We start from the raw sequence: 14743 nt of genomic DNA, 5'->3' as shown, positions 1-14743 counted from the left end.
AGAGTGTCTGAGAGGGCGTGGGATGCAGAGAGAGTTGAGAGAGAGAGGAGGCAGAGAAATGGAACATCCCTTTAAGGGAAAAAGAGAGAGAGTGATTTGAGGCAGATTTAAAGTGATATGATAATTTATAATTTATGCCATTTAGCTGACGCTTTTATCCAAAGCGACTTACATTGCAGTGAGTGCATACATTTCAGTATTTATGGTCCCAGCAGGAATCAAACCCACAACCTAAGCGTTGTTACCGCCATGCTCTACCAACTGAGCCACAGAGGACCATAACTTATAACTTGCTTATAACTTGCTTTTACCATGAAATGTGAGCGTTCTTGACAGTGGAGCTTGTAGCAGTTCTCTCCATCCGTAGTAGCAAGTACCGCAGCAAGGGTCATAGGGCCAAGAGTAGGTGTTTGTGTCTGTGTGTGTCTGATATATGTACATATATATGTACGTTTGTCAGGGCTTGTCTGGAATGTTGGATCTTTTGTCTTGATCTAGATCAGTGGATGTCGGGAGGGGTCATCCAATGCCGAAGGGGTTATCTTAGGTCATCCTCACTAAAACCTCCCAAATTACTCACAAGAGAAAACTAATCACACTCAAGTGAATCGGGGTTCAGGATTTGAGTTGGAGTGAAGTTTTAACTTCTCAGAACCCAAAATATAAGCTTCTTTTACTCCATTGCAAAGAAACACTGTATAGCTTCAAAACATGGTTAAAACTAGTCTTTGCATCCATAGCTCTGTCCAGGAAATTGAGAGTAGTTACATTTCTCCAGCCCCATCCCTCAGCTGTTTACCAAGAAAGTGGCGGGAGCCCACTTTTGTTGTTGTTTGAATTACAGATTGCCCCTTTAATGGCCCCTTTAATCACTTTACAGCCAAAGCGACCTAAAGTGAATAGACACCACTGACATGGCCAACAGCTTTAGGGGGAGGGAGCTGCAGAGGCAGCTTAGTAGCCATGGTGTGAAACCTCTATATGTTACGGTCTTCCAAACGTAGGTGGTTCTTGTAAGAGCCTGTCAGAGGAAATGGTGGTGGATTTTGTTGAATTGGGGTGTCGTGTGTGTGTGTGTGTGTGTGTGTGTGTGCGCGTGTGTGTGCGTGCGTGTGTGTGTGTGTGTGTGTGTGCGTGCGTGCGTGTGTGCGTTTGTTTGTTTGTATGTATGTGTCTGTGTTTGGGGAGGGGAATGCATTCACTAAGTGTGTTTGTGTTTTTGTCTCATCCAGACCTTGAAAGCCAGGAGAGTTCTATGGAAGGCAGTGTCTGTGACAGCACAGATGAGGTGCCCAGTCGTAAGCGCTACGTCCCGTATCCCCACAGCCTGGACTCACAAGTCAAGAAGCCCTCTCTAGAACCAGAGTAAACTCAGGTTAGTGAAGCACCCAATTAAGCCCTTGGTCATGTAGTTCTCTTCATCATCATCATCATCATCATCACCATCAACATCATCATTGTCCTCAATACCATCACCATCACTTCTTGTGACAATGTAGTGTTGATAAATGTTGTCATACATTGTGATTTCTTTTTTTATAATATACAGTACCGGTCAAAAGTTTGACTGGTACTGTACATATATACGTATCAGAGTATTGGATTCCCTGTGTTTTTATATTATATGTACATGCATACTGTATGATTACATGCTTGACATTGATGTTTGTTACTGATCACAGAAGAGTGTCTGTCAAAAGAAACGGGAGGAGAAATGTGCAGTAGCAGACGAGAGGGCGATCATATTACCTTATACCCGAAACATAAATGCATTGGCCTGATCCCTAAATGCAATTCCATACGTGGCCAAAAGCCAAAGGTTAAACGTCTAACAAGTGCAAAATCCATAACATTTAAGACCTCTGCAATATGTCTGGAGAAAATCCTCAGCATTTCTCTATGTAATTCATACGCTGACTCATTTTTAACCTCACCAGACCCTTTGTGTTGTGATCCCGCCACATTCTGCAGTTCTGCAGTTCCATATGTTGTTATGAGTCATGATGGGGTGAGTGCCCTTACTCAGAGTAGTATGTCTGGATGATGCAATAACCCATAGCTCCATAGCTCTTGTGGTACCGTATGCTGTTCATTAATCTCACAGGGTTTCCGGCTGCAATTCCCAGATGTCCTTTGGATTACAGCATTTCCTCTCCCAGTGTTTGGGAGAACCCCATCACTTCCTACCACTATGTATATCAGCTTGTCTACTAATAAACATCCACCCTAAACAGCAGCAGGGGCACATGGACCAGCTTGTCCAGAAAGGCGTTGGCGGCCGCAGCTTGTTAGCTTCAGTTAAAAACATGCTGTTTCTCTCATTTGCACCCCAGATCCACTCTGACCGCCTGACTTCATTTGTTGTCGCCCTCTTTTTCTCAAACAAATAGCACGGTTGCCCGGAGTGGAATACACAGGGTAATTCAGCCCTGGCCCCGTACGTGCACCGCCTCAAATGGAAAACAAAAGTGATCAGTTAGCACCGCTCCTGGATTCTATAACTCTCCATCTCTCTCTCTCTCTCCCCCTCTCTCTCTTTCTCTATGGCTCGCTCTCCCTCTTGCTCTCTCTCCTGTCTCCCTCCGCCCCTTCTCTCTCTCTCTCTCTCTCTCTCTCTCTCTCTCTCTCTACTCTCTCTCTCTCTCCACCTCTCCCTCCGCCCCTTCTCTCTCTCTCTCTCTCTCTCTCTCTCTCTCTCTCTCTCTCTCTCTCTCTCTCTCTCTCTCTCTCCACCTCTCTCTCTCTCTCTCTCTCTCTCTACTCTCTCTCTCTCTCCACCTCTCCCTCAATCCCTCTCTCTGTGGATGGATGGAGCGTATCCAGGACTCATCATCAGTGTTATTAAAACCCTGTTTAGAGCTCTGGATTGATATTTCCCCTCTAGGCCATGAAATTTCTCCTTGACAAGTCACTATTGGCCAGTCAACCCTCACCCAAAAACACACAACAATAACAACGATAGCTAAGCAACAGTTTTATGGTGCCTTGTCACAATGTGATAACACATTCTCTGTGTAATCTTGTTTCTAATGTTTTGTTGCTGTTGGAGTTTTGGTGTATTGAAGTGGTTTGACATCTACGTTTGAGTTAGATTGTACCTGGCACTAGTTTCTTGAGTGATTTGTATCTTTTCCACCTACATCTTGAACAAATGAGATGGACACAATTGAAAAAAAAATGAGCGTGAACGTGTTTGTGGTTTTCTGACGACAGTAACTTCTCCCCCTCTTTCAGGGCTTTCCGGGTAGTGGCGTTAGTTAGAAGTCAATTTCTTGGAGGACGTGGTCGGCGGGGTTTTCAGGCCAAGGATGTGGAAGCAATTTCTTGACTTCACCCTCAGCTGCTGCTGCTGCAGCCAAGACTTCCACGCCTGCGTTCCGAGTCAGAACGTGCCGAAGCATATACAGAACCAGTCAAAAGTTTGGACACACCTTCTCATTCAATGGTTTTTCTTTATTTTTTATTATTTTCTACATTGTAGGTTAATATTGAAGACATCAAAACTATGAAGGAACACATATGGAGTTATGTAGTAAACAAAAAAGAGTTAAACAAACAAATGTTTTATATTTTAGATTCTTCAAAGTAGCCACCTTTTGCTTTGATGACAGCTTTGCAGACTCTTGGCAAGGTGTGTCCAAACTTTTGACTGGTACTGTACGGCAACCCACTGACGCAGGGTCTCTACTTCCATAACAAAGACTTTTTGCTCTTCTCTTTGCTGCCGTTCAGACTTGCCACCATAGTTCTGGCCAAGCTTAGTCTTTGTGCTGTGCCACATTCTCAGTGGTTTGGTGATGAAGCAGCATCTATCCAACATGGTGAAAGGTCTGAATTTGTTATTCTGGTGCATTCTGAAAGATGGGATTGATTGTTACAATACAGATTGACAGATTAGAGTAGTGTCCTGTAAAAAAGGTCATTTGTGTCCGTCACAAAATGTTATGTGAACTGTTTACAGAGCTACAACCATGCCTCTATCCACACACACACACACACACACACACACACACACACACACACACACACACACACACACACACACACACACACACACACACACACACACACAGACACACACACACACACACACACAGACACAGACACAGACACTTAATATATGCCTCATAAACTTGACACCCCCTTAAACTTGGCAGTACACATTGGAACAGCATCGTTTCTGACATACATGTGGCAAAGACTGTCGTCATTCCATGGACAATTGCTTGCTTGTTGCCTGCTTATTGTAATTGTTGTCATCTTGGCACAAGATGTGGTTAGGGTGTGTTTGCGTCTGAATAATATTGATATACTGAGAAGTCATTAAGTACCACTTAATGGTGATATTGTTTCCAAAAGTTAAACTTTCTTTTCCAATCACCTCTCCAAAGGTGAGTGTCATTGAAAAATCGCTGATGCGTTTGCTGTTGCCAGGTGTAAGGATCACTCACTTGTTTTATCCCCCTCTCCCCCTCTCTCTGTTATACAAACCATTGGAGGACATCCCTCTTTCCCCTCCTTCTCCCCCGCCATCTCCTTCCCTCTTTTTCCTTCGTGCCTCCCTGACCTAGGCTACCCCAGAGGCGTCTAGCCGAGGGCAGTGTTTGTGTGCCCCCCGGAAGTGTTACTGTGCCCCTGATGGCTTCTCTCAGTGCCTCTACACCTCACCTCTACCCACTGAGGCAGGTCACGGGGTCAGTACATGGTGTCTTAACACAGGCAGTAATGAACTTCTCTGTCTGAGGAGACGGTGTCGCCTTTGACCCCTGGCTGACTGATGATACCCAGACATCTGCTAATGACAGTGGAGGGGGGGCAGGGCCAGGATAATCCTCTACCATGTGCTGGCTAACCTAATCTGTCACACTCCATCTACCAGTCAAAACTTTGGACACACCTTGCCAAGAGTGTGCAAAGCTGTCTTCAAAGCAAAAGGTGGCTACTTTGAAGAATCTAAAATATAAAACATATTCTGGTTTGTTTAAGACTTTTTTTGTTTACTACATAATTCTTTACTACATAGTTTTGATGTCTTCAGTAATCATCTACAATGTAGAAAATAATAAAAAATAAAGAAAAACCATTGAATGAGAAGGTGTGTCCAAACTTTTGACTGGTACAGTTGGTGTGAGGAGGAGGTTGAGAGGGAAGTTGAAAGTCAGTGTGTACATATGACAGCAAGGTAAAGCAGGAAAAAGGGAAAGATGCACATTATTTAATTGATTTGATTCAGCAAATCCTATACTTTATGTTTTCGTTTTCGTTTACCTATTCTTTGGTCGGGAAACTTAGCATCAGTCCATCACACTATGAACTCAGACTTTTACTCTATCCTGAGACCCTGTATCCTGAGACCAACCTAAGGCTGGTGTGTGTGTGTGTGTGTGTGTGTGTGTGTGTGTGTGTGTGTGTGTGTGTGTGTGTGTGTGTGTGTGTGTGTGTGTGGTATGTGTGTGTGTGTGTGTGTGTGTGTGTGTGTGTGTGTGTGTGTGCGTGCGTGGTATGTGTGTGTGTGTGTGTGTGTGTGTCAAAGAGAGTGTATTCCCAGTAGCTGAAGGTTTAAAGCTGGTAGTGAGAGAGCGTTGATTGCTATGCCAGCCTTAAATTAAAGTGCCCAGTGACCTGCTTATCATCGTAATTCACTTAAATGTGCACCTGCACTGGCTCCTTTTCCCGCCACAAGAGACAGTATGCCCTTTGTCTGTTGGGGTAGATGTGCTGTGTTCTGACTACCTACTGAGCTGAATACTGTAATCTCAACCGGCTCCCGCAGTCAACAAGCAGGCCTGATATTCTGAGAATGTTGTTTTAATATTATATATATTTTTATTTTATTTTATATTTTTTTATTTTATATTTTGCAGTGCAGTACTTTCAGACACCAGTTAGAATGTTGTAGAGACTTCCCTGTTTCTGTTTTGTCACAAGTGATTTGAGACAACTTTTGACAGTTAATTACTTGTTATAACCATAAATATGCGTATAAAAAATAAATGACATGTTATGTTCACTTATCTTTGAGAGAGGATGCAATGATGAAAGGAAGTTCAGTTGTGGCTGATATAGGCAAATGCTTTCGGTTTGGCTTGCTACAAAACTACGTAACCGCAGTATTCCAAATTTTGCTCTTGGCCATCAGAATCAATTGAACTGGAGATTTCTCAAAACGGCACTAGCAGTTTGGAGAAACGATTAAAAAAGGAAGACATTTTTTGTCAGTGTTCCTTAAGGTACTTTACCCACCCTTTAATGAGTTTAATTGGTTTTGTTGACCCAGCGATGTCAGACCACGTTACCCATCAAGCCTCGAGCTCACAGTGTGGAGTGCCTCTGTTCCCGACGTGGCAGCACAGGTATGAAAGTAAAGCAGCAGGTTGGCTGTTAAAAAAAACTGGTGAAATACATTTCAGGGCAATACAAACACAGCAGTCAGCCTTCCTGCTGCCTCTCTTTGAACTAACTGTAAGAGCATTTGGTCGTGTGTGTCTCAGAGAAAGCATCTGCCCTAAATCTTAGGCTATTAAGGTAGCCAGTCAATGACTTGTTGCATTTAGATAGACTCTTATTCATTTTGCTGAGATAACCCTTTTCCATTCAATGTGCGTCTGTAATATGTGTCCCTACCCCTCTCATACCCTCACCTGAGGCTCTATCACCCAGTCCTGACTGTGTGTGTGTGTGTGTGTGTGTGTGTGTGTGTGTGTGTGTGTGTGTGTGTGTGTGTGTGTGTGTGTGTCTGTGTCTGTGTCTGTGTCTGTGTCTGTGTCTGTGTCTGTGTCTGTGTCTGTGTGTGTGTGTGTGTGTGTGTGTGTGTGTGTGTGTGTATGTGTGTGTACATGTATATAGATATATAGATGAACGTTTCCCAGACTCTTCTTGGTGTGTGTTAAGCATCCTGAGAAGGTCGTACCCTCTCATCGCCATTATGAGCTTCTCCTCCTGTATTAGCAGGGTTCTAAAGGGCTCAAATGGCCTACATTTGAATCATTCCAATCTTCCCCAAATTGCTAACAGATGCTGAAGCTCTGGAGCTGGCGTGGGAGAAGGATATAGGTTGGAAGGCCACCCAATTATAACTGTAATATACGGCACCCCACCTCATCCTATGCATTACCAAAGGCATGAACCAGCATCATGCCCAAAACCCTACTCTTCACCTTCGTCCTTCTCTTGAAGTCATGAAACTGAAAAACATGTTTAACCTAGTTTAACGCTGTACTGTTTGGTTCAGTATCAGTATAGGAGAGTTTACCTGACTCTTGACGTCTTGTCTGTAACCGCCTGATGAGAATTTACTGAGTTAACTGTACCGGTCTTCATTTTAGCTTTTACAATCGTCAATGTGGGGAACCAAACCTTGTGAAACCAGAAGTGTGTCAACTCTCTCGACTGGGGGATGCCTAGGTCCTATGTACTTTTCTTAGTTTTTAGATGAAGACAGATCATCATTAGTTTTTCTATGGTGCGTTCAGGCGGTTTCCTGGATACAAATATTAAAGCTTAGTCCTAGACTCTCCATTGGGGATTCTAGTCCATGATTTGGCTTAATCTAGGCCAACAAAAAACGGTATTAGTTCATAAGCTTACCTAAATTCAACAGGTCATATGATAGCTCCAGCAGCAGACTGGATAGTTTCAGCCCAATCATAAAAAAAAACTAACTTTTAATTCCCTACCAGTAATTGGTTGGGTTTTCTCAGTCATTATCTGGATGAAGCTGTGGTTGATTTTTGAGCTGTCTTGTTGACCAGATAGTAAATGGCCCAGACCGGGAGTCTCTCTCTTCCCTGTGTCTGACTCTGACCTTAAACAAACTTTTAAGTTTTGAGTTTCCTGAAAGCCTTGTTGTGCAAACTGCTTTGTTAACGTCCTCCCACAAGCCTATCATCTCAACATTTCTTATGGGAGGGTTAGGGTTAGGGTTACCCTAACCCGGCTACGCAATCTACAGTGCCCAAGTGTCTGATAGTTTTGTTCTGACTAATAGCAAACTCCAAAGGCAAATGTAAAGCCTAGAATCAATACTAGACATTGACAGCTCTCTTATGCCTGCAGAGATGATGCGATGGAACACACCTGACTTACCAGAAACAACTGTCAAGCCAGTTGTCGCATTAATTTTGGGTACCCTAAAAAAGGGGGACTATGCATAAAAAGTGTTGTAATTTCTGAATGGTGAAACCAATATGTACACAAATGCCATCGAACAAAAGCTGACAATCTCTACTTTAACCTCATTGTAATTGTAAAAAGGTGCATGACTGTATAATTGTACACCGTATGGTGAATTTTTGGGTGGCCCAACTCAATTGCTGTTTTTTGCCAAAGCATCCGTAGAAAATTGGGCCTTTATTCCAAACAAAGGGATATGCTCCACTCGCTAGACAGCTGACTGTACTTCCTAAAACGTTTCTGCCTCACACACTCACTCTCACTCTGCTCCCATTCAACTGTGGGTGGTTTACAGCAAGAATCAATGCCACAGCTGTAAATTTTACAATTGAAAACCAGTGAATTTATGCATAGTCTGCAGAAATTTCGATGACATGGCGTATTTTCATACCACGTTCAGTTGCCGAATCTGGACCTGTTCCACACATAATTTAATTCTGGTTAGGTATGAGCTTATTTACTGCAAGGAGGAGGGGGGTGGGGGGAATTAAATGGTTCCCACACTTCTGGAATCTATTTACTGTAATTGACTCAAGTATATGAGTCAACATAAAGTCTGTTTTATATCTAACCCTAAACCATTCTCAGAGGAGAGCAAAAAAGTTGTAGGTGGGCAAAGTTAATTACTCATGGAATCTCTATTGATTGTGCCATTATAAGACGATCAGTATCCTCTGACATGAGCTTTCATCCATTATACTGTATGTGACTCACAGGCTTGTCATGGCCTGTTCCTGTGCATAGGCTAGCCATATCTTTTCCTGAGAAAAAATTGAACTTCGCTGTGAAATCTCCTGTGTAAACGGTGTAATTTCCTGTGAAAAGGTCAGTTCACCTGTGTGACTCAGAACATGTTAGTATTACTCAGAAGTTCTCTGGAGAGGATAAAGCTTGAGGTTCCACTGAGACAATGCATTGTATCGTCCTGCATGTCTGAACATGTTAGTAGCCCTCTATACACCCATTCAGACACATGCAGGCACACATGCATGCACGCACGCACGCACACACAAGCACACAAACTCCCTGGTGGGATTCGACCCACTGTCTCTCACTCTCTAGGGGGGAAGGAAGGAAGAGATACCCCCCATGGAAAATCCCTATGAGCCCCGGTCTAGTCATGTGGTGTGTGGAGTATACTTCTGGGAGAATGATAAAGGGGTGTGGAGACGGACAAGGTCAATGGCAGCAGGGGCTTATATGACAGACTGGGCTGGCCCATCTTTACAACACCCCTGTATTACTACTATTGGTAACTGACCGGCTGTCAGCTGTCCTGACATGATTGACACCTGTCCAATGGTGATTGACACCTGGCGTCTGCCCTGCTCTCATGATTGACACCTGGTGAGTGTATTTAAGCCAGTTGTGCCGTTTGTCTCCTCCTCTGACCAGCTGCGTGCAATACCCTTCTCTCCTTTTCATGATTGTTATGCTCTTTGGAAGCGGTAGAAATGAGTGGGTTGGCCTTGGGAGGAGAGTGGCACTCTGCACTCTGTCTAACTTTGCTCTGTCTGTCCTGTTCTTATTATATTCACACCAAGAGCTAAGTCTGCTGTAATGATATCCATCATCCACCCTGTATGTTGTCATTTCCTTACATCTCCCCACCTTTCAAGCCTGATTGAGATCAGGAAGACATTTCTTTATGTGACATCACCTGTAGATACAAATACAGCCTCTCTGTAGAGAACCATTCACACAGCTTAATTATTATTATTTTATTTTTTTGGTAATATGCACACTAAACTGTGAAGTCTGTTATCAACTAAAACAGTCATGCGATGACCCCTTAGGTTTGAGCCTTTGAATGGTTAATATGAGCCCCTGAGTCGCTAGCTTCGCCCACTTAGGCTCCCTCTAAAGCTGAGGGCCTCGGGCATAGTGGTCTGGACCTCAATCCCGGGCTTCAGAGGATCAGGGTTCAAGTCTGTCCAGGGGCAACGCTTCTTTCCCACATGTTCTACTCCGACCGAGGGGTTTACAAAACCCTATGTGTTTAACATGTTTCCCAGCACCTAGGGAAAACAATGGGGGACTGTTTTTTGTCAGTGTTTGTCAGCAGTTTCCTTGGTTTGACATCTAAATGGTTAACTTTGATTTCGTGTCAAAGGAAAGTGATTGTATTGTGTGGTTTTCTGTTTTTGGTGCAGACATGGGTTCAAGTAGTATTTCAAATGATATTAAATACTTTGCTGCGCTTGATTGAGTTTGCCTATTGCAAACCCCACCTGGCACTCCAGGAAGACTCAAGCTAAAGTTTAAAGTACTGTTAAATGTTTTGGTGCCAATTGTATAGTTGTTTAATTGTATAGTAATCAGACTTATTGCAGCTAGAACATACTTTTGCATTAATGTAAACATGTATTCAGTGTCAGTACGAGCAGAAAAGCACCAGTACCATGACAGTGCAGTCTGTGTGGTCTCTTGTGGGCCCCTATGCAATGGACTTGGAAGTAGACCTAGGCCCAATCATGAGGGTTTTTGACTTCACCTGCATCCTCTTTGGATGAAGTCCTAACATAATCAGAACGGCAGCGCTTAATAAGAACAACTCCTCGTTCCTAGACTTGGAATTTGCAGTCGACTTGTGTCCTGTTGGGTCGGGGGAAAGTTAGCGCCCGTTTTATGCTTTCAGAGGTGGCATGGGGCCGGAGGTGCACTACCTTTTATTGGTCATGTGATACGTGGGTCATTTGGGGCCCCATGGCAGATCACAAGGATCAAGGAGCCTTTGATTCACTATGACTCAATGATTTATGGGTGCTCAAAAAGCAACAGGACTTCCTCAGTTGCATATAGGGTCCGTTTACACAGGAATTACTCAACTTTTAGGCTTTACTACAGCATGAGTCCATAAAGCAGGAACTGTATACCAACAGCATGAATAAGCGATGCCCGTAACACTTAAAGAGAGGTAACACTACAGTAACATCCAGTAGTATCCTGTGTCAGAGTATCCTACCCTAGACTGTCTTGCACCTGAGGCACCTTACATTTGCATAAAACATAACACGCACACACACGTACACAAATAGAGTACACACTGAGTCACAAGTAGAGTACGCACTCTCACTCACACACACACACACACACACACACACACACACACGCACACACACACACACAAACACACACACACACACACACGCACGCACACACACGCACGCACGCACGCACGCACGCACGCACACACACACACACACACACGCACGCACACACACACACACACACCACACCACACTGCCTTTCAAGTTTCTCCTGTCTAGGCCAGCCCAGCTGTATACTATAGGTACAGGGGATGGTGGGGAGCTGGCAGTCAGCCCCGAGATGATTACAGTGCAGACAGCCGTGGAAAAGACACCTAACTCTTTTACAAGGGCCCCCAGGGTGCCAGGCACGTCTTCCCTCCTAACAGGGCTGATCACCTCTGCTCCGGCACTCATCTGGTCCGGGCAGTCGCACAGACAACGCAGTGATTTCACACAATTAGTGCCACCAACCAGACCTGCCTGTCAACATTGATTCACAGGGGCCCCCTTCTCAATGACTGCTATTAAGAGCCATCATTAGCATCATTATTAGCAGCTAGCTTTGATTAAGGAAACTTAGTGACATGTGACTTTTTGTATTCACAGGAATGACCTACCCAGGGGTGAGTCGTCAGACAATCAGGATGCAGCTCTGAGCGTTGTTCAGCCCTGCAGTGCATTGATATTGAGAGGAGTTGAAGGGAAATCTGTTGATATTTATTTTGATTTACTATATTTTTTTTATTATCAAGGGGTATGCCAATGCACTATGAGATAGTACATTAATTTAATTTTTTACATTGATTATTTTTTACTGCATTTTCCTCCTGTTTTTCATTAATTGTTAGTCTTATGGAAGCATTTGGTTTCTTAATAAATTGTTTATTGGTTCTGGTTTATTCTTGTAATGACTTTGAAAAATGTCCTTGGTTTTCAAATTTGTGCAACACTGTAAACTGCTTTAATAAATGCTATGTTTTACTCGATAATGGTTATAATTATGCCTCCTATGTCGCACTTTTGAAGTCTCACACATTACTCATACTCAACGGTTTTGAGTATATAAGTATATAAGTAGGCTACAGTATACAGACACACACACACACACACACACACACACACACACACACACACACACACACACACACACACACACACACACTCACACACACCACCCACCCACACACACACACACACACACACACACACACAGTTGGTATCCTGCATGGGTTAATTAGTAACATCATTCATATAACACATTTCAGCATAGCAGGTGTTGGTGTTACATCACTATTAGCCCCACACTGCTGCTAACTGATAAAAAAAAGAAGAGATGTCTGTGGAGGATCCACAATCCAAACGGAGAGAGAGGCTATCACCTGTTAAATGCTGCGCTGAATTGCGCACCGTTTCTTTCATTTTCTCCCCATACCAACATATACGTTTAGCCTATTTGCATTTAGAATTACAAAGAAAAAATGTACGGAGGAACTGAATTGGTCAACAATAGCATACATTAGGGAATTCTTAGAATATGCTATTCTCAGACCTTTTTGAACCATAACCACACACGTCCTAAGGTTCCGTCAGCCTCCTTATCCGACAGCAGTCAATGACTGATTATCAGACAGACAGGAGTTAACTAACAATGGTCCGGCCTCTCCCCCCTGTGGAAAGGACAGGCAACGTGTCTTCAGTTACCCACTGACTCTGTGAGGCGAGTCAATATAGTTTGGTTAACAAACTGCACAAATGAAAGCCGTGAAATAGCTGTCTCTAGTTTGCGAAGCCTCAACTCCATCGCCATATAACACCCGAACAATTTGTCTAACGCGCCCAGGAATCGTTGAGATACCCAGGTGAACATATTGGCTAAAATACCTGGAAGAAATTCAGCTTACTTCTTTAATACTTCTGACGACGGTTCTTTTAATCACTGCTAATTTGCCTTGTATTTATCCCCGGACCTATGACAGACAGAAATGGGCGGAATGTGCGCAAAAGTTGCCGTTGACGCGTCATTATATTAGTTCGATTGGGTGGATCGAAATAAAGTCTGAGAAAAAAAGTGACTTCCTCACACTACCGCTTCAGTTGTGAATGTGATCTTTAAACTCTGTGCCCAAAGAATAACTTTACTCTGTTACACACAGTTGAACCTTGCGCGTAAAGTCCCCGTTCCATTGCGCGCCGTTATTTTGGAGCGCTCTCATCAGAGCATGTTGGATATCCTGTCATAAGTATTAACTGTTCATCTTAAAGTCCTGTGTTCCTGTGCAAAAAGGTAAGGACTTAATGTTAAAAATACCACTGCAATGTGTTTAATCTGACTGCATAAACCTCCGAGGCGAACGGGTATATGTCTGGGACCCAACCCAAAGTTAAACTGTGCTAATGAGACACGTCTGACCAGTGCAAGTGAGGTGTATGATGTTGCAACAACCTTATTGGATGAGGATGTTCTTCTTGGACAGAGGGTCTAATTATGATTTTCCCCTCCCGCCCTAAGGTGTCCACTCACTTTTCGGATGGGCATTGTGCCCCTCCTCTGTGACGAAATAGCAGTTGGTGTAAGGCAAATTTGAACTTGTTCCCTGCGAGCACTTCTAGATTTCTCCTGCCCGGATCAGAACAAGCAACATACTGGAGTGGTGTCCGGCACCAAAGGAGCATCAAGAGGAGAGCAACTGCTCACCCGGGAAATAAGTGCTTTTGCATCCAACCTGCGGAGGACATTTTCTTGGGCACGTTTTACGCATACATACTGGGACTATACTGGAATTAAGGATATAAACGGATTTTGTATTCTATTTCATGGAATTAAATCCTTGTTCAAGGTAAATAAATGACTAGTTTTTATTATATTATGAATCTGTTATAGACATACTTTGAATTGTATGAGGAATTATTGTATTATATGCGACAAGCTGCAATTTGGCGTTATTTTCCATTTACTTTTAATTTGTATGTATACATTATTTTCGAGTGACACATTGGTTTAAATATTCTATATGAAAACAGATAATTGGAACATAGTCGGAGTAGCATGTAAGCTTTCCTGTCCTTAAATGCCCCGACTGTCCCACAGAGTTCCCAAAGTTCACATCCAAGGGAATGTTTTACGCGCTTTTGTATCTTGTAGAGAATACCAGGTGAATGCGTTTCTCTATATACCCCCTTTCTTTTTTTTTCTTTTTTTTCAGTTTGTATATTTCTGCGATAGTCTAGGCTACTATCCATATTGATCTGGTAAAATCAATCAATTAATTCCTGAGCATGATTGGTATACGAGCAGGTGTCCCTGTAGCCAGTTATTGCTAGTGGGAAATGTTCAATAATGAGGAGGTATCAGATCCTTCGTGGTTCAACAGAATATTGCAAAGAGCATCTTATGGTTAAAGCTGCGTTATCGCCACCCTCTATATCATAATTTGCTCCAAAAACCTGCAACCAATTATACGCCCGCAGAGTGATGCTAACGTGGTGATTTTACACTATTCATCACCGGGCGTGACTGCTACACAGCCAATATTTTATTG

General features: G+C 43.2%; 1 protein-coding gene across 1 annotated transcript in view; it reads left to right on the top strand.

The window, feature by feature from the left end:
- The window catches only part of LOC310807708 (DNA repair protein XRCC4-like), a 35766-nt gene extending 23579 nt beyond the window's left edge, over positions 1 to 12187 (top strand). Inside the window, exons 7-8 of the mRNA XM_083674278.1 lie at positions 1233 to 1375; positions 11811 to 12187. Coding sequence (XP_083530404.1) covers positions 1233 to 1369 — 137 coding nt within the window. The 3' untranslated portion in view covers positions 1370 to 1375; positions 11811 to 12187. The remainder of the gene's footprint in view (positions 1 to 1232; positions 1376 to 11810) is intronic.
- The last annotated feature ends 2556 nt before the right edge of the window (positions 12188 to 14743 follow it).

The sequence above is a fragment of the Argentina silus genome (genome assembly GCF_951799395.1).
Source record: "Argentina silus genome assembly, chromosome: 7".
Lineage (NCBI taxonomy): Eukaryota > Metazoa > Chordata > Actinopteri > Argentiniformes > Argentinidae > Argentina > Argentina silus.
The sequence above is the reverse complement of the archived record's forward strand: the minus strand, read 5'-3'. Positions and strand labels throughout refer to the sequence as shown.